Raw genomic sequence first — 23,749 nt, 5'->3', positions numbered from 1 at the left:
TTCGGAGATATTTATAAGGCATAAGGGTCCGTTGCAGGAAGGTATTTAGGATTCTTTAATGTGCTTTTTGAATTGACACAAACGGGAAACAATAATATGCAAAAGCATCCCTTAATGCTAATTCCTTTCTAAAAGCACTAAGGCATATTGAAACATGATATTCTTATAGGTATATTCATAGCAATAAATTGAATATACAAAGCATAATAGGATTAAGCATGTTATTAAATTTGAAGAGCTCATATATCATAAGTAAATTGTAATACTTAAACAATGAACACATATATTAAATTGAAATTCAATTAAGAAGCTTAAATTGAATTATAATTTAATATAATTTTCTTAATGAATAGGCTCAAAAACCTCAAAATTAATTTGGTATAAAATTTAAAGGCAGTCCAAATACCTTAAATAATTAAAGAAGCCCAAATTAATTGATCCAACAAAATAATTCATCACCTTGATATATTATTAGAGCCTAACAACAAAAATAGGCCCCGAAGATTTTTCTTTGATTCGGCCAGACCTAGCCCAAGCCCATATAACTTATTATGGAGTAATTACCCCAACCCAAGCTGCCTTCAATCTAATGCGTAATCAGACAAAACGTGTGAGAGAGGGAGAGATGCGCAGAGGTAGAGAGGCCATCACGGTCGGAGCCGCCATCACCGGTCGTCGTCACGACCGGAGCCTCCATCACCGCTCGTCGTCACGGCCAGAACTCTCCCACTGCCGCGCCGGGCTTTGTCACCAGCATCGCCAACCAGGAGCGATCGCGAGCCACCGCCGCACTCTACTGGAGCGTGATCTACCGGAATTCGCTTTCCTCCACCGGCGAAGACCAGCGACGAGGGGTTCTTTTAGATGCTTGACAGATGAATGTTCGGATGAAAGAAGTTTCGCCACCACTCAGCACCGCCATCTCTCTACAAGAGAGAAGATGCCACCACGGCCGGGGTTGATGTCGCTATCTGCTAAAACTAGCCCCGTCTGCCGTCGAGCCAACCGGGCTCGTCCAACCACCACCGCGACTGATTGCTGCCACCAACGATAGACAAAATACGGAACGAAACCTTCATCGCCGCGCGACTCCGCAAAACAGGACGAAATCGTCATCGCCGGCGACTCTGCAAAACAGGTTTCGATATTTTTTAAATATATAATACGGTTGTGTATAATCTTATAAATCACTAGACTATAATACTTTATCATCAATAAAGTGCCATCCCACACCATGAAATATAACTGATTCTTCATGCCGACCCTAACCTTTCATAACTGATGTTTCAATGTACAAACGATAATTTTTTTTCACCTAGACTTTTTTACAGGTTTTTCGGTTCTCCTCAAATGGGTATCAAATAAAGGGTAATGGGTTTTGGTGAAAGTATTTAGCATGTTTGGTAGTTGGGTGGAATGGGAATGAATATTAATAGTTGGGGAAGGAATGAAGAAGTGAAATGAAACCCTTATTTAATAAGGGTATGGGTTTCTCCATTAATGGGATATTCCATACCCATAGTAGCATTCTTAGAACCTATCAACCAAACACTAACAATCACTTTCATACCCATTCCCTATACCAAAACCCCCAACCAAACACACCCTTGGTTTCTCCTAAAATCATCAGGATTCTATCGTTAACGCCCAGCTTTCTTCCCTCCCTCATTCGTCTCTGATTCGCCACCCACCGCCATTTTAAACACTTCTCCGCCACCTATAAATCCCGGCCGAGGGTGATTGCGTATGGAGGATTCAACACAATTTATATCGGTAAGTTCTCTGATTCGACACCGGCATTGAGGTTTTGCATAATCTCGGGAAGTTCTCCGATTAAATCACGTCCGTCGTCTTCATCCATACCTCCCAGGGGATTTAGATTCGCCGGTCGTCTTCCTCCATACCTCCCGGAAGGTTGATAGTGATATTATCCTGGTGATTAACCGAGCAGTGATGTTCAACGAAGACTCCAGCAGCAAGCATCGGCAGGCATGGTGAACTCCGACGAATAAACCAGGTGGTGGTGGTTCCTCCAGCTGCGACTAACTTCTCGTCTCCTCGTCATAGTGGTTCCCCCTCCGACGACTTGCGATGAACAGAGCAGCGACTGGCCTCTTCTCTTGTTGACAGCAGCAAGGAACGGGATCCGGCAACCTTCCTTGTACAGCGGCTGACTCCGGCGCAGTTAGAACTTCCGACGACGGCAGCACGCAGCATTAGCTCCTCCCAGCGACCTCTGTTTCTTCTCAGCGAGCAGAGCAACGGTTGTGGGCAGTCCGGTAGTGTCTTCTCTTCTCTGGCGATGCTTGGTGAGCGAGGAAGATGATGTTGGCGGTCGACGAATCAGAGAAGCCATGGATTAAAGATGGATTATCATGGAATAGTAGTTGATTATAAGGCACATTCTGTCTGTCTTCTTTCTTGAACTAAAACATCACGTAACCGGGAGAGTTTCAGCTTCGCATTTAGCGTTCCAAGAGTTGGCCAGGCCTTTCACAACTTTCATGCCCAGAAATCACCCAGCGAATCTCCCAACCAGTTTGAGTATTCTTTCATCCTAAAAAATAAGCACTTCATCTGGCTCAAGGTTAACCGCTCCCTATAAGCACTGCAATTATAAACAAGTCATGCACAAGCAACAAATAACAGTATATCACTTGTAATTCACCACGTCCAAGTGATGGCTTTAACATATTAGCAATATCATAGCCGCGATGGCCGCCATGGCTGGAACAGAGGTCACTGCCGGTGGAGAGCTACTGCTCACGCCACTGGAAGAAGCCCAGACTTCGCTAGAACGAGAGAGAAGTCTAGGAGGGAGCTAGGATGATCAAAGAAGAGAAGGACGATGGAGGGAAGGAGAGAGGAAGGCCGGTGACATGCTCGCCGGTGACTGCTACTACCATTTACTCTCGCCAGCTGCCATGAGGAAGGAGAGGGGAAGAGATACACGAAAATGTTGCTATTGGACAAGGGACGAAGAGGCCGTTGGGTCAGAAACGACGAGGAAGGAAGACGTTTGCGCAGAAAAAATCCATGTCAGCATATTTTTACCTATAACATATAGGTAACCTATGAAAAATTCTAAGTGAAAAAAAATTATCGTTTGTGCATCGAAACAGAAGTTATGAAAGGTCAAGGTGCAGTATGAAGAATCAGTTATAGTTTATGATGCGGGATGACACTTTAGCCATTAGTAAAATGAAGTGCAAGTAGAAGTAGATCTATTTCATAAAATATGAACAACAATGTATTCCCAATGTTGACACTTATAAAGTAGGCATCACATGCATTGCAAGGCAGTGTTAAACACTGTATATGTACCATTTTCATACTCTAGGAAAATATATATGCTATATAAACATATCTCATATGCATCCACAACTTCGTGGGTTCGTTATTATCATACAATTAAAGTAGCAATGATATGTAACAAGACCGATTCTAGTAGGAAAGCATACTCAAAACACAAAATTAATTAAGTACAAAGCAAGTAAAAAAAACTTATAAAATTACAGTTCATCACGGTGTATTGAGCGTGCTGATAACATGTAATAATTGGTTAGTTGTGCCTGTTGGCCTGTTAGCTCCGAACCAGTGAATTGCAGTATAGAAAAGTGATAGGGAAAATAGGGGTAAGGAGAGCTTCCATTTCATTAGATCAATCACTTACAAGAGATGATACAATATATATAACACTAGTAATAATAACAACAATAATGATGACAGTTACAACGATTACAAAATAATAGCCACACTAATTACATTATTTATTATTTATAACAGTAATAAAATTTTAAAATAAAACTAAATGTGACAATATAACAATAGTTAATGACTAATCGTGAAATTAACTCATTAATAAAATTTTAAAATAAAACTAAATGTGACAATATAACAATAGTTAATAACTAATCGTGAAATTAACTCATTTTGGCCCCTATTAGTTGAATTTAGTGTCTCCGTTAATAGAGGTTGAGACCAAAGCATCACTTTTCTCACAACTTGACAACTAAAAGTATGATGCAGTAAACAAAGTGAAGGATAAAGTTTTAATTTTCTTTTATTTTATATTATAAAATTTTTTATTTATAAACAAAAAGTCAAGGAAGCCTTATCTTGGCTTAGAGATGAGGGACATCAAGCCGTCACGATAAAGATGGACTGCCTCAATGTATGTCAACTTCTAAACACTCCATCCCGAGATCATTCCTATGCTGGCTGCGTCATAGAAGGATGTCAAATATTAGTCAGACATTTTGATTTAGTGTCATTCAGGTTTGTTCGAAGATCAGTGAATGTGTTTGCTCACACTCTAGTCAGGGTTGATCCATCAATTTAGAACAGTAGTGTTCCTAGCTTCTTGCATTCAATATCTCTTTCCTTTTACTTAATCCATAATTAGTTATTGGAATAGCGCTACATGCATACTACGAGAGAGAGAGAGGGAAAACAGAGAGCTATCATTGATGGTAGTGTTTGTTACATTCTGCATGACGGGAGCATTTGTTTATATACTGGGAATGAAGGTAAAGGTGGCGGTTACAACAACTTCAAGAAGCGTGAATTGGCGTTAATGCCCTTCTTCTAAACTGCCTTTCATACCCTCTAATACCCCCGTAAACTGGCGCATGCAAATTTTGGATGCCCAGTTTAGATACAAACCATTGAAACATAGAGGTAGGCAGAGTTTTGGTGAACCCGTCTGCAGTTTGGGATGTCGAGGTGACAGATAGAAGCTTGATGAGGCCTTGACTGACTTTCTCTCGCACAACATGACAGTCTATGTCTATATGCTTGGTCCTCTCGTGAAACACGTGGTTTTCAGCAATTGCGATGGCAGATTTACTATCGCAAAACACCACTGCAGGTTTGCTAGGCTTAGCTTGCAGGCCGTGAAGAAGCAGGTTGAGCCATTGTAATTCACAGACTGTGGCGGCCAGGGCACGATACTCAGCTTCGGATGATGAACGAGAAACCGTAGCCTGCTTCTTTGAGCGCCATGAGATAAGGGAGGATCCAAGGAAGACACAGAAGCCAGTGACAGACTTTCGTGTCTCCGAACAAGATGCCCAGTCTGAATCAGAAAATGCGTTGAGTTGTAGAGCACCATTCTTGGGATAGAACAAGCCCTGACCAGGGGCTTTCTTTATGTACAGGAGGACCCTGTGTGCAGCAGTTAAATGTTCATCAGTTGGAGTGTCAACGAACTGACTGAGTTGCTGTACCGCATATGCAATATCGGGCCTTGTAGCGGTGAGATATAGCAATCTTCCAATCAGCCGTTTGTAGCTACTGATATCAGCCAGAGCAGTGCCTCCTTCTTTGCTTAGTTGATGACCTGGAACCATCGGAGTATTCACCGGCTTGCAATTTATGAAACCAGACTCATTCAGAATATCTAAGGCATATTTTCGTTGGCAGAGGTTCAGTCCTGAGTCCCCAACATGTGCCTCAATTCCCAGAAAGAAACCCAAGCTGCCCAGATCTTTGATTTTGAAAGTATCATCAAGAAATGCCTTGAGTATTTGTATTTGATGTAGATTGGGACTTCCAACTAGGATGTCATCAACATATATGAGAATTGCAATGAAATCCTTACCACTTCCTTTGGTGAGTAATGAAGGGTCTGATTTCGATTGTTCGAATCCTCTACTGGCCAACGCACTGTTTAACTTCGCGTTCCACTGTCGGCTAGCTTGTTTCAGCCCATATAAGGATCGGAGAAGTTTGCAAGCTTGCCCTGGTTTCTGACCTTGAAAACCCAGTGGTAAAACCATGTAGACTTCTTCGTCCAAATCCCCATGTAGGAACGCGTTATTGATGTCAAGTTGGTGAATGAACCAAGCTTTAGAAGAGGCCACAGCTAGGAATGTTCTTATGGTTGCGATTCGTGCAACTAGTGAGAAAGTTTCAATGTAGTCAATTCCAAGTTGTTGTGTGTAGCCTTTGGCTACCAATCTAGCTTTATGTCTCTCCACTGATCCGTCAGCCTTGAGCTTAACCTTGTACACCCATTTGCAACCTATGGGTGTTTTGCCGGGAGGTAGATCAACTAGTGTCCATGTGTTGTTATCTTGCAAGGCCTTGATCTCGGCNCCCCCCCCCCCACCCCGTAAACTGGCGCATGCAAATTTTGGATGCCCAGTTTAGATACAAACCATTGAAACATAGAGGTAGGCAGAGTTTTGGTGAACCCGTCTGCAGTTTGGGATGTCGAGGTGACAGATAGAAGCTTGATGAGGCCTTGACTGACTTTCTCTCGCACAACATGACAGTCTATGTCTATATGCTTGGTCCTCTCGTGAAACACGTGGTTTTCAGCAATTGCGATGGCAGATTTACTATCGCAAAACACCACTGCAGGTTTGCTAGGCTTAGCTTGCAGGCCGTGAAGAAGCAGGTTGAGCCATTGTAATTCACAGACTGTGGCGGCCAGGGCACGATACTCAGCTTCGGATGATGAACGAGAAACCGTAGCCTGCTTCTTTGAGCGCCATGAGATAAGGGAGGATCCAAGGAAGACACAGAAGCCAGTGACAGACTTTCGTGTCTCCGAACAAGATGCCCAGTCTGAATCAGAAAATGCGTTGAGTTGTAGAGCACCATTCTTGGGATAGAACAAGCCCTGACCAGGGGCTTTCTTTATGTACAGGAGGACCCTGTGTGCAGCAGTTAAATGTTCATCAGTTGGAGTGTCAACGAACTGACTGAGTTGCTGTACCGCATATGCAATATCGGGCCTTGTAGCGGTGAGATATAGCAATCTTCCAATCAGCCGTTTGTAGCTACTGATATCAGCCAGAGCAGTGCCTCCTTCTTTGCTTAGTTGATGACCTGGAACCATCGGAGTATTCACCGGCTTGCAATTTATGAAACCAGACTCATTCAGAATATCTAAGGCATATTTTCGTTGGCAGAGGTTCAGTCCTGAGTCCCCAACATGTGCCTCAATTCCCAGAAAGAAACCCAAGCTGCCCAGATCTTTGATTTTGAAAGTATCATCAAGAAATGCCTTGAGTATTTGTATTTGATGTAGATTGGGACTTCCAACTAGGATGTCATCAACATATATGAGAATTGCAATGAAATCCTTACCACTTCCTTTGGTGAGTAATGAAGGGTCTGATTTCGATTGTTCGAATCCTCTACTGGCCAACGCACTGTTTAACTTCGCGTTCCACTGTCGGCTAGCTTGTTTCAGCCCATATAAGGATCGGAGAAGTTTGCAAGCTTGCCCTGGTTTCTGACCTTGAAAACCCAGTGGTAAAACCATGTAGACTTCTTCGTCCAAATCCCCATGTAGGAACGCGTTATTGATGTCAAGTTGGTGAATGAACCAAGCTTTAGAAGAGGCCACAGCTAGGAATGTTCTTATGGTTGCGATTCGTGCAACTAGTGAGAAAGTTTCAATGTAGTCAATTCCAAGTTGTTGTGTGTAGCCTTTGGCTACCAATCTAGCTTTATGTCTCTCCACTGATCCGTCAGCCTTGAGCTTAACCTTGTACACCCATTTGCAACCTATGGGTGTTTTGCCGGGAGGTAGATCAACTAGTGTCCATGTGTTGTTATCTTGCAAGGCCTTGATCTCGGCTGCCATGGCATTCCTCCAACATTCATATTTGATTGCTTGGTTATATGATTTTGGCTCATCAGCATTAGTCACAGTCATAGAGAATGTCCTGTGATTTGGAGGCAAAGTGTCATATGAAACAACTTTAGACAAGGTGTGAGGAGACGAACCTGCTGTTGTAACAGATTCACAATAATAGTCCTACAATCCGCTGGGAACTCGGCAGTTTCTCTTGGGCCTAGTAACAGGAATTGCAGGAGGCTCACTTGACTGATTAGTGGGTATTTGTGGCATGGGACTACCCTCTTGAGGGTGATCATTCATGCTGCCTGACTCACATACTGGTTGTTCATCATTATGCTGTGGAGTGATGTCCAAGGAGTCTGGTGGCTCAATGTTTATAGAAATAGGGATGTTGGGAAGAGACGGCTCACACACTGATTGATCATGTTGCAGATTATCCTTGTCTTTCATGGGAAATTGGTTCTCATAGAACTTGACATCTCTTGATATGAATATAGAGCCATCATCCATATCATATAATAAATGCCCTTTAATACCAGCTGGAACCCCAATAAACATACACTTCCTTCCTCTGGGAGCCATTTTATTCCTTGCATGAGGCAGTGTAGCAGCAAAACACAAGCATCCAAAGACTTTAAGTCCACTGATGTCCGGAGTGTTACCATACAACTTTTGATAAGGGCTCGACCATTCAATCACAAGAGAGGGTAACCTGTTAATCAAGAATACTGCATGCATTACGCAATGACCCCAAAACTCTAAGGGGAGGTGGGCTTGGAATCGAAGAGATCGAGCAACGTTCAGAATATGCTGGTGTTTCCTTTCGACTATGGCATTCTGTTGTGGCGTGTTAACGCAAGATCTTTGATGGATTATGCCTTTTTCTGCAAAGAACTCGTCCATTTTGAATTCTGGACCATTGTCACTTCGGATGGTTTTGATCAATACTCCAAATTGTGTAAATACAAAGGCATGAAAATTTCTTACAAATCTCCTTGTTTCAGATTTATCCTTCATTAAGTGTATCCATGTGTATCTGGAGTGATCATCCACTATGGTAAGAAAGTAGTATTCACCCTTTAAAGAGGAAACAGGGAATGGTCCCCAGATATCAATGTGCAACAAATCGAAACAAGCATTAGAGTGTGAAACACTTAAAGGAAACGGTAATCGTTTATGTTTGGCCATATGACATACATCACAGGCTATATCTGTGTTATTGGAAGCATCAATATTACCAAAAAGGTGGAGCTTATTAGTTGGGAAGTGCCCCAACCTTTGGTGCCAAACATCAGCACTGGTGCACAGCATGTTAAGGGGTCTGTCTTGTGTTCTCTGAGAATCCAGTAAGTACAGTCCTCTATCCTCTCTAGCTGTACCAACTATCGCTCCACTGCTCTCCTGAATTAAACACTGTCCGGGAATGAAAATCAGTTTATAAGAAGAATCTTGAATTAGTTTGCTCACGGAGATAATATTGAACTGGAAATCTGGAATGTGCATAGCATTTCTCAGCCACAAGTTATTGATGTGTTTGACATCCCCTACATTCTGGACAGAAATGCGTTGTCCAGTGGGTAAATTCACTTCAACCTCATTAACATTGTGATGATTGATGAGGAAGTCCATGGAACACACTATGTGGTTCGTAGCACCTGATCAAGAATCCACGTAGAAGAGCATAAGGCAATAGAATTAATATTAAGTAGAGAGCACTTGCCTTCCTCATTTGTCTGCTGTTCATCAAACTTTGATGATAAGGAAACTACAGCAGTAGTGCTTGAGGCATATGAACCAGATACCTTCCCATTTTGTAGAATTGAAATAATTCTGCTCAATTGTTCAGAGGTGACTCCCAAATCCCTTGCATTATCCGTCATTGATGTATTTGCCTGCTGTTTGCCTTTGTTTTTATATCCTTGCACCCAACCGGGAGGATATCCGTGTTTCTTATAACACTTCTCCACGGTGTGTCCATTCATGCCACAATATGAACATTTCGGTCTCACACTCAAATTATTCCGTCTGTTATTGAAAGCATTTACTGTCGCAGCAGCAATCTCATTGTTATCAAGGCTTTGAACAACATTGGTGTGATTAACAGAATTAGACTGAATGATATCCAGGTTTCCTAGATTTAGATTGGTAAGGCTGATCTGTCTTTCCATTTTTTCGGCCATTACAAAAACTTTATAAACCTCAGGAAGGGGATCCATTACAAGAACATTATGTTTCAAGGTAGTGTAGTCATCATTAAGACCTTGTAGGAAGCGTATTACCTGATCAATTTCTTTTTCTTCTCTGATCGCGTCAACTAGATCACAAGAGCATCGTGGATTACATTTGCATAGGGGAAGAGGCCTCAAGGTGTTCATTTCTTCCCACAGTGTTCGGCTCTTGGTGTAGTAATCATTGACGGACATCGATCCTTGCTTCAAGCCATAGATGTCGGTCTGTAGGATCGAAATGCGTTGAGCGAACCTCCTCCTCAGGTCCTCCCATATGTCTTTAGCGTGCTCAAAATGCATCACGCTTTGCGCAATTGAGGGATGCAGTGACTTGAAGATCCAGGAGCATATGATCAAGTTGCATCGTCTCCATGCGTTATACTGATTTTGACCTATGTTCGGCGGTGTGATTGTTCCGTTCACCAAGCTCCACTTGTTCTTCACTTCAAGTGCGATCCGCATGGATACGGACCACGTATTGTAGTTTGAGCTCCCGTTGAGCGGCGGACTCACTAGAATGGTGCAAGGATTGTCATTCGCGCCCAAGATAAGAGGATTCTCCTCTTCTTCTTCATCACAGACTCTCTGTGACTGAGAATTCTGATTCCGCTGCGGAATTGTTTCTGGAACTGCACGGATCGGCGATCGTGTGGTTGGTGTGGCGTTGCCGACTCTAGAGACGGCGGCTGCATAAGTGGTGCGGCGTGGTGCGGCGTCTGATACCATATTGGAATAACGCTACATGCATACTACGAGAGAGAGAGAGGGAAAACAGAGAGCTATCATTGATGGTAGTGTTTGTTACATTCTGCATGACGGGAGCATTTGTTTATATACTGGGAATGAAGGTAAAGGTGACGGTTACAACAGCTTCAAGAAGCGTGAATTGGCGTTAATGCCCTCCCTTCTTCTAAACTGCCTTTCATACCCTCTAATATTAGTTTTAATTTTCAAAAAAAAACATTATAAATTTTTTTATAAACAAAAAGTCATGACAGTTAAAAGAAATAAAGTTAACAAATAAAAGAAAAATTTATTTGGATATCCACATCAAAATAAATTGACATGACAATAATAACATTATTATCGTATTAAATTTTTTTTATACTGTACTAAATTTAAAATATGTAAATTAAATAATATTATATGACCAATTGATAGAATAGTTGGGGGCTTTGTTTAAGTTTTAGGGTGGGTTAATTTATTACATTGAAGTGATTGAACAGTGTTGAAAGATATTTTAATGCTTTGAGCAGTGTAGACGTGGCGTGTGGTTGGGATTTTGTTTTGGACAGATTTTTGTGAGAACTCGTGATTATTTGAATAATTGAATGTAAGATTTGACATTGTATCCTTGAGTATTAGGTATCCTTTCTTCTATATTTATATTTGTGGAAAACAATATTTTTGTCGTTTCTAGTAAGAAAAAGGGTTGCAACCAATAATCATTCATTTGAAATGATAATTAGGGTGACATCACATTACATGCTAGTTAGCAATTAAATGATATATATTAATCAAATACTTCATAAAAAAACAATAAGTATATTAAAATTCATTAAAAATGGAAATATTATATTTCTCTACCTATAAAAACCATTCTCTAATATCCCCTAATAATTTATGCATTATTATTGTTATTGTATTATTTTTTTTATTACAATTTTTTCTTTATTATCTCATAAAAACCAACAAATTTATCAATAACTATAACATAACGTTTGGTTGAAAAGTGGGAATTAAGAGGAAGGAATTGTAATTCGATCCTGAGAAAGAATAAGGTGAGAATAAAATGAAATTCAAATTTCATTGTTTGGTAAGCATGAATAAAATTACTTGAAATTGAAATGAAAGAAGTGAATAAATACTAAAATGACCTTATGTAATAAAAATAATAATAATGTCCAATAGTGTGTAATGTGATAATACCTCTATTACCATTCCAAATGGGTGGTACAGGATTGAACCCAGACTTTTTAAATTTAAAAGGATTAATAAAGTATAAAACATATACTACCTTAAATTTCAATTCCAATCTACCCTACACTCCCGTAAAATTTTGTTAAGAATTGAACTTAGGTTAAATGCTTATTTAAGATAGAATATTAATGTGGGTTGAGAAAGTATATTTAGACATCATGTAACATGGTTAATAGTATTAAAAAAATGATTGAATACTAATAAGAGTAATGCATAGATAAGCAAAGTGTAAGAATTAAATAGTGAGACATAAAAGAGTGAATTATGCAGTGAATTTACTATTTGAGTGAGGGAAAATAAGGATAAAAATATGGGCAGTTGGGCATCAATCCCAACAGGCATTGAATGAGCTTTTTGTGTTTTCTAAACTACAGTTTTAAATGCAGCAAGCAAAGCCAGCCAACTCCGCACTTGTACGTTAGTTCCTGCTCTCCCCAAACAAATGGGCTATTCCTCTCCCTCCCAATGTCCTCCGCCGCTCCTCCACCATCTCATCCTCCTTTAACTACCACTTCTTTCCCCGACAACTTAGGCACCATTGGCTTAGGCTACGCCATTGCTATCGCCTTTGGCTTCCTTCTCCTCTTCTCCGCTCTCCTTCTCGCTTCCTATAGCTGCTGCAGGACAATCGCCTCCCGCCGCCGCCGCCTTCGCCAGGAACAGTCGTTTCCCGCCGCCAGAGAGAACAGTGTCTATCTCCACCGCATGATCTTTGTGGCCGCGGACGAGGATGATGACGATTCTGGGGCGGCTCAGAACGTCGCCGTCGTTGGCCTCCAACAGGCCGTCATCAACTCTTACCCGAAGCTCGCCTACTCCCAGAATAACTCTCGTTTCACCGGAGATGATGCGGTGTGCTCCATATGCCTTTGCCACTACAAGGATTCGGAGATATTAAGGATGTTGCCGGATTGTAAGCATTGCTTTCACGTAGGTTGTATTGATGCGTGGCTGAAACTCAACGCCTCGTGTCCGGTCTGCCGTAATTCCCCGCTGCCAACGCCGCTTTCTACTCCGCTTTCGGAAGTGATCCCGATTTCTCAGTACTCCGATGGCCGGAGGAGGCTATAATTGACTCACACCCCGATCCGACACAGAGAAGGTAAATCACTGTAACTCAGTGCGTACAAGGGATTTGTTTACTTTTCACATAAAGTCCACATTGTGACTGCTGAATTTGGAACATTAATTTCTTCTTCTAAATACTTCTTACTGAATCAGTGAGTTAAGATTTGGTTTTGGTTAGTTTAGATCTCTTGTCAATTTTTTCAATTTATCTTCTTGAATAGTTGAATATACTCTGGAATATTTAGTTATCTACATAGAGTGGAATCTTGCAATCAAATTAGCATATTATATCTTTCCTTCTAAAACGAATGAATTATTATGTTTATCATTGAGAATGCCAAAAAGCTGGGATCTTGGTCATCATTAAGTTTTTTTATCCCTAACTTTTTAGTATGAAGCTAAGGAGATTGGTGATTCTATGACAGCACCAGCTGTAAGTTCATGTATGATTTTATTACTATACAGAACTTGTATGTGTTAACTGATAAACTGACTTTCTTGTTTGTTTATGGATGAAACATTTGCATTTGAGTCATGAATTGGAGAAGGCAGAAAAGCTAACTTCAAAGGTGGGAACTTGGGACATCCCATGTCTTTTTGAGTCATCTTTTGTTGTTTGCTTTAACTTTTGTCTCTTTGAATCTAATTTATCTATGCACTAGGAAGTGTGGAACTATTTGGAGGCATTTTAATCTTGTCTACATTTTATGATCCTTAAATTGTTTTTACTTCAATCAAGATGAAAAAAAAAAGGGTCAAAAGGTAGGCATTTGGGATCCACCAATCACCATGGCCTTTTGGGGTCAACTTTGTGGTTTCCCTTGCCTATTTTTTTTTTCTCCATTTGAATTTGAATATAAAAACTAATAAGTGCAGAAAAACTCTTATTACATATTTTAATTTAATTCTATATTAAGTTAATTAGAGCATGACATGCGAATTGAAAAATCAAAAGTGATAATATATGCACAGTATTAGGGTGAGCATGCACCAACAAATTCGCTCCAATTCGTGAATTTCACCTCAATCCATTCTGCATCTGTCTAAGTAAATGCGAATGCGACTTTCTAAAATCCAATCCAATCGTCTCCATTGAGGCTCAAACTCATACCCTTCCTTGTGGAAGTGTAAACCAGGTGCCACTAGAGCACAAGGTCTTTGACATTCCATTAATTTGCTATACATACATACATACATATATATATATATATATATATATATATATATATATATATATATATATTAGGGACAAATTCAAGTATGGAACTATTTGGAGGAATTTTGATCTTCTCTACATTTGATGATCCTTGAACTATATGGCCAAGAGATTCAACAACAAGCCCATTGTAAAAATAGCGGATTAATTTCATTCATCCATCTAGGATGATCAAGGGTTGATATTTAATGGGAAAACACAGTGATATTCGGAGCTTGTTCTCATATAATTTTGCAATTGGCCACTGAACGTAACACGAAAGTGCAATTAGACCAATGGACTAAAAAATATGCAATTACTCCATTCAACGCCCCAAATGCCTTCAATTTCACCTAGTAGCCAGTTGCAAACCATTTCTTCCGGTTGATTGCTGACTTGGATGATTACATGAAAATATTTATTATTTTCCTTTGTTTTCCTTTCTTCCAGCGTGTAAGAAACAAATCGATAGTATAAGAAATCTCCAAATCGCTTCAATCAGAAATCACCAAACCCTTCGTTTACTCTTGCTTCAATAAAAGATCCCCAAAGACTACTAGGGTTGTTTCTTCGTTGCTTCAACAGGTTGAAGGCTTTCAGTTCGCTTTTTCAATTTCTCAAGTTAAGGTATGAGTTTCTGAGTTATTTCATTTCAATTTTATAGTTGGGTATGGATTTTTGTTAGTTTTTGTGAAAAGCATGTGATTTTATCTTGCTTGTAAACTGAAATCCCGGCATCTCTACTATGTATTAGTTTTGTTGTTGTACATTGTGGTCCATCTTTGTTGCTATCTTGTTGTCATTTGTTGTGCATTTTAATGGAACATAGAGTCATACGTGTGGTCCCTAAACCCTAAGATCAAAGTAGAAAATTGGTTTCTTTGTTGAATGGAATATTGAGTCAAAGTTGTGGTCCCTAAACCTTAAGAATAAAGTAGAAAATTGCTCTCATTGTTGAATGGAGTGTTGAGTCAGATTTGTGGTCCCTAAACCCTAAGGAAATAGAAGAAAAGTGGTTACATTATTTAATGAAAAATTGAGTCAGACTGGTGGAACATAAACCCTTAAAAAATTGCTTATATTATTTAATGGAAAATTGAGATAGATCTGTGTTAGGTTTTAAAAAAATTGCTTATATTGTTTAATTGAATTGATAATTAAAATGCTGAGAATGGATTCTTAGTTGTTAGGTTTCCTAGTGATGTGCAGTGTAGAACTAATAATACACCATGGGGAGAATACCAACGGCTCGGCCTCCACCATGAGGCCGACATTGTTTCTTTTCGAGCAAAGGCCTGACAAGTAAGGCACTTGGCTACTTTCCGAATGCAATCCCTAACCATGGTCGGCCAATAATAGCCTTGTAGTACTAACTTTCGCGCTAAGGTATGAGCCCCTTGGTGCACTGAACAAATTCCTGAGTGCGCCTCCTCCATCACTTTTTTCGCATCGGCCGGGAACAAACACAACAAGAGGGGTCCCCCGAAAGACCTCTTGTACAATCGTCCGTCTTGTACTATATAGGACGGAGCCATCTCTTAATTCTAGCTACTTCTATCGGGTTCTCAGGCAGTTCGATCTTTTCCTTGTCAATGATGAGATCGGCCAATACCTAAACCTTAGGAGGAATTTTCGGCCAATACCTGAACCTTAGGAGGAATTTTCTTTTCAGTACTACTTTCTCTCTGACATTGTCCCTGCTGGCTTATCTCATTCACCATCTCTGCCACCTTATCCCGAGTCTTTATACTTGGTCGTTCCACCATCTCCTTCCGACATATGCCCACTAGGTATTCTGGTATCCTTCCCAATTTTATCTTAGATAGAACATCTGCCCCTGAATTTTCTACTCTAGGAACATGGTCGATATCATAAGCTTGGAACTCCTTTAGGAGTCCCTCAGTCACCTCGTTGTATTGCCTCATTCTCTCTCCTTTAATCTCATAAGTTCCCTTCACCTGTCCGACTACCAGGCGTGAGTCGGTCCGGATGCGGAGTCTCTTAGCTCCCAAAGTTTTGGCTACCCGCAGCCCACCAAGGACGGCTTCATACTCGACTTCGTTGTTGGAGGTTTTGAATTGGTATTCCAGGGCATAGAACAATCCAAATCCTTCTGGGGTGGTTAACATTACTCGCGCTTCGTGATGCTTTTGACTTGAGACACCATCAGCATGCATTTCCCACCATTCTTCAGAGTCAGGAACTATTACCGAGTTGCCTTTTGAATCCTGAGTTGTGCATTCGACTATGAAGTCAGCCAATGCTTGGGCTTTGATGGCAGGTCGCAGTTGGTACTCAATTCCATATTGGGTCAGCGCGACAGCCCACTTTACTAGCCGACCTGACGAGGTCGGATTCCTAAGAACTCCCACCAATGGTTAGTCTGTTAATACTCGAATTGGGTGGGCTTGGAAGTAGGGCACTAACTTCCCAGCCGTGATCACTAATGCATATACCATCTTCTCAAGTGGTGAGTAACGAACTTCGGCAACCTTTAAAGCCCTACTCACATAATATATAGGATGCTGAACCTTATCCTCTTCCCGGATGAGGACCGAGCTGACAGCCTACTAAGAGGCGGCTAGGTAAAGGAAACGCATCTCGCACTTAACTGGTTTGGATAGCAGTGGATGGGATAGCAAGTACTTCTTGAGACCTTCGAAAGTTGTTTGACGTTCTTCCGACAAGACAAATCCGTCCCTGGTATTCAACGCGTCGAAGAAGGGTAAGGACCGATCGGCCGATTTAGACAAAAATCTACTTAATGCTGCCAACCCGACCTGTCAAGCACTACAACTCCTTGATAGTTTTAGGCGGCTGCATGTCTAGGACAACCCTAACATTTTTAGGGTTTGGCTCGATCCTTTGCCGAGTTACCAGGTAGCCTAAGAACATACCCCCTTGTACCGCGAAGGCACACTTCTTAGCATTCAACCTTAAATTATGTTTCTCCATGACTTGGAAGCTGGAAGCAAGGTCGTTCGCATGAATTTCCTCTTTGAAACTTTTCACGAGCATGTCATCAACATACGCATCCATAGACTTACCCAATAGGTCTTTGAATAGTTGAGACACCATTCTGGTATAAGTCGCGCCAGAATTCTTCAGACCGAAGGGCATCACTCGGTACTAGTACACTCCATCCGGAGTCACGAAAGCTGTCTTTTCTTCATCGGGTACATGCATGAAGATTTGGTGATAACCTCTAAAGCCATCCATGAAACTCAATAAAGATCACTCCGCTGTCTCGTCCACCATATGATCAATGCTCGGCAATGGGAATGGGTCATTGGGGTAAGCTTTGTTTAAGTCGGTGTAGTCGACGCACATTCTCCAAGCAAGCGCCTTCGGGACCAACACCATGTTGGCCAACCATTTAGGATATTCTACCTCCTGATCATGCCAGCCACTAGTAATGCGTCAATTTCCTTTTTCACAAACTCTCGTCGATCTATCGAGAGATGTCTCTTTCTTTGAACAACAAGTCGGTAGGTCGGATCAACCGCCAACCGATGAGTTATTATGGATCGATCCACTCCTGGCATATCCTCAGGTCCCCATGCAAATATTTGCCTATATTTCTTCAACACTTGTACCACCGACTCTTTGGCAGTTTCCGTCATACCTTTTACGATCCTCGCCCGTTTTTCAGGGAAGGTCAGATCAATCACTACCTCATCTAGCTCGACTGCTGGTTCGGGTCGCTCCAAGGTCCGTTCCGCCAGGTCTTCTTTCTTAGTGATAGTATGGATCCGTAGATCTGACCTTCCTATCTTGCGACAGGACTGTAGGTAACAGTCACGAGCTACCTTCTAATCACTACGTACCACTCCCACTCCCACTCCCATGGGCGTTCGGAATTTCATGCACAGATGTTTTAGTGAAATTAAGGCTCCTACGTCCTCTAACCGTGGCCTCCCCAATATCGTGTTGTGAGAGCATTCCAAACGAACGACCACAAACTGCATCTCTACCGTGGTAGTCTTCAGGTAGGTGCCTAACTCGATCAGCAACTTTATAACGCCTTCAACCTCGATTTAATCACCGGTGGATCCACCTAGAGGAGTCATGACCGGCCTAAGGATATCTCTATCCAGTCCCAATTTTTCAAAAGTATCGAGATAAAGCACATTACCACTGCTACCACTATCCACCAGCACTCGGCGCACGACAGTACCGACTATATCCATGGCTATGACCAAGGCGTCTCTGTGAGGCCCTTCACTCAAGGGTAGGTCGTCATCTGTGAAAGTGATCGGTTCTTGACATGCCCTTTTCACCTGCTCCGCACGTCCATAGATATCTCTGACGTACAATTGTCGAGCCCAGGCTTTCCTCGACCTGACCGAGTCACCTCCCTCCGAACCTCTGACAATCATGTTGATGACGTTTTTCCCTTTCCACTTATCCTCTCTTTCCTCCGAAGTAGGATGTTTTCCCTTATCCCGGCTACCCTCTCCGGCTTAACTCTGGTTCCCGCGCTGCCAAGGCAAACCCTGACGCCACTGACTCTGAGTACTCCTTTGTATGATAGCCTCTATTTCTTTCTTCAAGAAATCACATTCTTTGGTCGAATGGGTGGTCGACCGGTGCAATCGTCAATACTTGCCGGTCGGACGGATCTTGCTTGCTAAACCATTGAAGGCCCCTCTCTTTCACGAAGCCGCACCTCTCGCTTGTGAATTTCCACCAGTCGAGTAAGCGCTCCTAGAATCCCCTGTTGCTCTGGTCGTTCTTGTGCGACTGGTATAGGAGGCAGGGGTGCCTCTTCGACTCGGGCCCCATTAGCAGGCGGGTCCTCCACTTGCCTTCGCTCACTTTGTGCACAAGATTGATTGAGCTGCTCTCGTAGATCACCATTATAGGGTCGGGACAATTGCTCTCACAGGTCCTTTCCCTGAGAAACGGTTTGCCTAGCAGTATCATTCACTTGTACTTGAGCTTGCGTTCTTCCTTGTCCCTGACCTTGATGACTCCTGATAGTTACCATTGTTACGCACTTTCTTCTTTCTCATTCAGTTAGAGACCACACAACCTTTTGATCGGTCCCCACAGACGGCGCCAATGTTGGTTTTATCTCCCACGGAATGGTCGAACGGCAAGCCAACACCATAGAAAAATCGACTAACACTATCGGAAAAATTAGAGTGACTTCTCAGCCGTCTTTGTATTATGAATTGCCTTTGAGCACAATGAATTGCTTATAAGTGTGTGAGGTTGTTTGTTCTTTCTCTCGAGGCCTAGAACCCCTATTTATACAAGCTATGAGGGATTTCTCCCTTAGGAAACTTCTAAACTACTTTAGGAACTCTTTCCTTATTACATTTTAGCCACTTTCCTAATCTATCTCGACCTTCCTTTCGTATGTCTCGCTTTCTACCGCCAAACTCTTTAGGAAACTTCCATGACCGCCTGTCTTGCCCCGCCCTTCTTGCATCGCCTTTCTCACCTCGGCCCCTTCTAGGTCGGTCCAGTCCGACTCATCCTCTTCTTACTTTCCTAGCCCGACCTTTCTTCCATGGTAATTAATCATTTCAATAGTTATGTTCAATATAATTACTCTCAGTCTAAGATCTACTGTTGTCTTGTCACCTTTTCCATGATCTCTCGACCGACCGACCGATTAAGGTTCACAGCACCATCATACCTTCCTCCGAGCCCTCTCTCTCAACATTGGTCGTCTCTTTCGTCCATACCGAACTTCCAACACCGAGCCTTAGTCTATCCCCCATCAACTACAATTTGAAGAACATTTGCATTTGTGTATATTGTGTCTAAACTCACGAAATCAAACTTAGCTTCCATTTTAATAACTATGTACTGTGTCACTCACAATTCTAATATTGAAGATTTAAATTATTGTTTAATGTTTTGAAGTATTTTATATTCCCTGTGTTCCATTTTATCTGTCTTACTTATTATTCATTGGTCAAATTAACTCTTTGTTATTTGCTTGTTTTCATTAGTATTTACATATAATTTTTAATTTTTTTTGTGTTTAATAGTACTTTTAATGTAGTTTCTAAATATATAAATTTTACATACTAATTATACACTTAATATTATGAAAAACTAAATTCTAAATATCGTCTGTCAAGTCTCGTTAATCGAACCTAACACATAAAATGAGACGAATGCAGTAGTACTTTTATAGTTTTATTTGAGATATTTAGATGAATGTTAGGCTAATTGAATATTTAAATATATCATTTTATAAAATAATTATATAACTAAAGTTATATATATACTTTTATACTATATACCATAAATTGCTACCGAAGATCTCCATCCTCGAAAAATTCCTTAAGGGACGGAGATGAGGATAATTCCCCTTTCCTACCCGAGAGTGAGGCAAGGATGAGATCCTATTCCCTGCCCCGCACCATTGCCATCCTAACGATGCGAATATGAATAAAATCTTCCAAATCTGCTCCGATCCCATCCACACCAAACACCCCTACACAATTTTGTTCTTTGAATTTGGTATGCATTGTCTACATGGTACTGTAGGAAGATACTCTTTGTTTGCTTTTATGGTTCCCAAATTCCCATGCATGGGGAAACCAAACAATCTAGAGCTACTAAACAAACTAACAAAGGCTACCCAGGGCTTCTTTTATGAGTAAATTCCTTTTTTGGTCCTATACTTATTGTGCATTGGACACATTTAGTCCGCTTTTATTAATTTGACCACATTTTGCCCAAAGTTATCAAAAAATGGACAATGTTAGTCCACATTCAGCTTTACCGTTTGATGGCTGTGAAGTGCAAGGGCATTTGTGTCCTTTCATATTCAATTATTCACGAAAGGAAGTTAGCAGATGGTATTTGCAGTAAAATGAAAATACTAAATTTCACACTTTAAATATATAAAATACTCAATAAAAGTTTATGTCTTCAGAGATTCCAAAAACTTTATCGAACTCCATCATAATTCATAAAAAAATAAATTTAATTAATGAACCTTAGGGTGATGCTGCGCCGTGACTGAAGGAGTAATCGAATGCAGAAATCGTTGGATATTGGACACCGATGACACATTGCGAACTTGCTCGGCTACAATGACCGAGTTCTCCTTAAGCGGCTCATCCGCGGATGCTTGGATATTGGACTTGGCAGAACGGCTTACGGTTCTAATGATTCTGACGACTGCTCAGACTCTGGCTCTGACTCCGGCGAGCCTTCGCCGCACAGTAAAATCGATCATCACCGTTCCTACTCCTATTAAACTGCATTCCTGTCCCCAACATCTTTCCTAAGCACCTCAAAACCCCAAACTTCGTATATATTCCAAAATGTTTACACAAATCCAAATATATACAATAGCAACGCCCTATATATTTGTTCGTATCGATACCAGTATGTGTCTGTATATCCAAATATATAGATATATATATATATATATATATATGTTAATAATTTATATATATTACAGAAAAAAGGGAAACAGGAACAATTACGAAATCAAAACGTGAAGGCTAATTGAACTCTTCCCGTGAAAATTCGACTTAGCCTAATTTCCGAAGAGCAATTGCAGAATAAACCCTACGAATGCTAATTTCAAGATCAAATTGAAATGCTTTTTGTTGTTCTGGGTGTACGTGGATTGAAAGAAGAAAGCAATAGATAGAAGGAGAGAGAATCTGATATGGGTCGATGATGGAAAATGAATACTTAGACATGAAAGGACACAAATGCCCTTGCACTTCACGGCCATCAAACGGTAAAGCTGACTGTGGACTAACATTGTCCACTTTTTGATAACTTTGGACAAAATGTGGTCAAATTAATAAATGCGGACTAAATGTGTCCAAGGCATAATAAGTATAGGACCAAAAAAGGAATTTACTCTTCTTTTATTCTACCTTGGACATTGGTGTGGAATTTCTATTTTTTATTGATAGTACTTTTGACCTTTTATTTATTACTCCGTACATATCAGAGTATTATATTACATTAAATAACATTGAAATTAAAGTAATTATACTTACTAAATTAAATCAATTATACTTACTTCTAGAATGGGCTTCCGAAAAAAAAGTATTCGTTATGTTGAAATTTAATTCGATGCTAATAATGTCATTAGCTGGATTCATGAGCAACCTGAGCTTAGAGGCCCCATTCGAGGGCATCTTGAGGAGGTAATAATGAGTAGATGGCTCAATAAGAATTGGAAAGTTTATATCCGTGGTATTTATCGATCGTAGACAGAATGAAGTCGTTGCACTAGTTACTTTGGGACTTGGGAGTGAACTAGAGGTATGATTGGAAAGTGCTTGACACCTGCATCCAGAATTGAAGAGATTGCCTACAATGATATTGTGCGGGTCACAAGAGCGCATAGTGTGAGGCAAAGAGGCTAACCGTCCTTTTTCTTGAGGTCCCCCTTCAATACGATCAAACAAAATTTGAACTCATAAAAATCTTTCATATAAAAGTTATATACAATTCAATGATTAATCAGAATTCTATCATTTTAACACATGCATAATTTTCATTCATAATCTAAAATGTACCCTTCACTTTGTTATAGAAATAGGACAGAAAGGTGCAATAAATTAAAAAGAAAATCTTTTTTTTCAAGTTTATCATGACCATAGAAATTTCCTTTAATTGTGTATTCTAATTCGTTTGTACTATAAAGTTTTGGGTATAGTAAGACACTACCAAGAAGTAGCAGCAATAATAATTAGATTCTTCTTTTGTTTGTTTTTTCACTTTATCACTTTTGACTCCTATCTGTTCATCCTTTTGCACAACTTTTATATTAAAAAACAAATGATACATATTAAACTGACTCTGGCATATGAATGAAATCTACTAATCCCAGATACATATCATGTTATTTTTTTCTTATACTTTTTCTTTCACTTTGCTTTCTGTTTTCCCATCAGTGAGATGGACTAGCCAGGCTGTCCGGCCTGATATCTTCCCATTTCTTTACTGAAATTTTATCTCTTACTACTAGTGGTTAGTGTTGTGCCATTCAAGCATTACAACATATCTCGCTGTTAGCAGATGGTAAAAAGTCAAATCCATCAATTGATGACTAGGAGATTATTGGGTGGAGGTTGGTGAAGAGTCAAGTCCAGCACCTTGCCTCTCAAAAATGTGACGGCGGTATAAGAAATAAAATTGCACCTTTGGCATAATGGTAAGCATGACATGTCTTTGATACCACTTGTTAAGATCAAGCACTAAGTCGCTAACCACTATACTAAAAGTAGCTTCTGTCATAGTGGTAAGCGTGACAATTTATATCATGGACCAAGGTCCACATAACATCATGGACCCTGAATCAAAACGACGAGGTACAATATTCATACACGTAAGGTACAGAGCTTCATAACACAAGACACATCTTCATAACACAAGACACAAAAAAGCACAACACAAGACACATACACATGTTATATTATTTACTTATTTTTCAAATTTAATTTAGGTACATAATTTGTGTTCATAAGCACATAATTTCACAACATAAGACACAACTATTAATTTGTTTCAAATATATAATTCATACTCTTAAGGTACAGAATTTCATAATACAAGACTCAAAAACGCACAAAGTAAGACACATACACATGCACTTTGAATCCTGATCCATGCTATAAGGATTAGGTAATAAGCCCTGATCCTAACAATCACTATGTTGCATGTGTGTTGCATGTACTATTT

The 23,749-nt window shown here is 40.5% G+C and overlaps 3 protein-coding genes and 1 long non-coding RNA gene across 5 annotated transcripts; 2 read left to right on the top strand and 2 right to left on the bottom strand.

The window, feature by feature from the left end:
* Positions 1-585: 585 nt before the first annotated feature.
* Positions 586-3,345, top strand: LOC116028954. Its single transcript, XR_004100256.1, has 2 exons — positions 586-1,138; positions 1,332-3,345. It is a non-coding gene; the product is annotated as an uncharacterized LOC116028954 (long non-coding RNA).
* A 1,208-nt stretch (positions 3,346-4,553) lies between these two features.
* LOC116029651 (uncharacterized mitochondrial protein AtMg00810-like) lies at positions 4,554-5,780 on the bottom strand. Its single transcript, XM_031271698.1, has one exon. The coding sequence runs from the start codon at positions 5,778-5,780 to the stop codon at positions 4,554-4,556; it is 1,227 nt and encodes a 408-aa protein (XP_031127558.1).
* A 6,376-nt stretch (positions 5,781-12,156) lies between these two features.
* Positions 12,157-23,078, top strand: LOC116030477 (RING-H2 finger protein ATL67-like). 2 transcript variants are annotated; one of them, XR_004100416.1, is made up of 3 exons: positions 12,157-12,907; positions 14,519-14,695; positions 23,037-23,078. XR_004100416.1 is itself a non-coding variant. In XM_031272733.1 (1 exon), the coding sequence occupies exon 1, from the start codon at positions 12,271-12,273 to the stop codon at positions 12,874-12,876; it is 606 nt and encodes a 201-aa protein (XP_031128593.1). In that variant the 5' UTR covers positions 12,157-12,270; the 3' UTR covers positions 12,877-13,182. The 2 variants fall into 2 exon arrangements, 1 of the variants encoding a protein (XP_031128593.1); XM_031272733.1 differs by lacking the exons at positions 14,519-14,695; positions 23,037-23,078 and having other exon boundaries at positions 12,157-13,182.
* Positions 15,688-17,691, bottom strand: LOC116029650. Its single transcript, XM_031271697.1, has 2 exons — positions 17,459-17,691; positions 15,688-16,426 (listed from the first exon to the last, which is right to left on the bottom strand). Exons 1-2 carry the CDS (start codon positions 17,689-17,691, stop codon positions 15,688-15,690), a joined length of 972 nt encoding a protein of 323 aa, XP_031127557.1.
* Positions 23,079-23,749: the final 671 nt, after the last annotated feature.

Source organism: Ipomoea triloba, chromosome 9, assembly GCF_003576645.1.
Source record: "Ipomoea triloba cultivar NCNSP0323 chromosome 9, ASM357664v1".
In the NCBI taxonomy this organism is placed as follows: Eukaryota; Viridiplantae; Streptophyta; class Magnoliopsida; order Solanales; family Convolvulaceae; genus Ipomoea; species Ipomoea triloba.
Note: the sequence above shows the minus strand (reverse complement) of the source record. Positions and strands in the feature narration are given on the sequence as shown.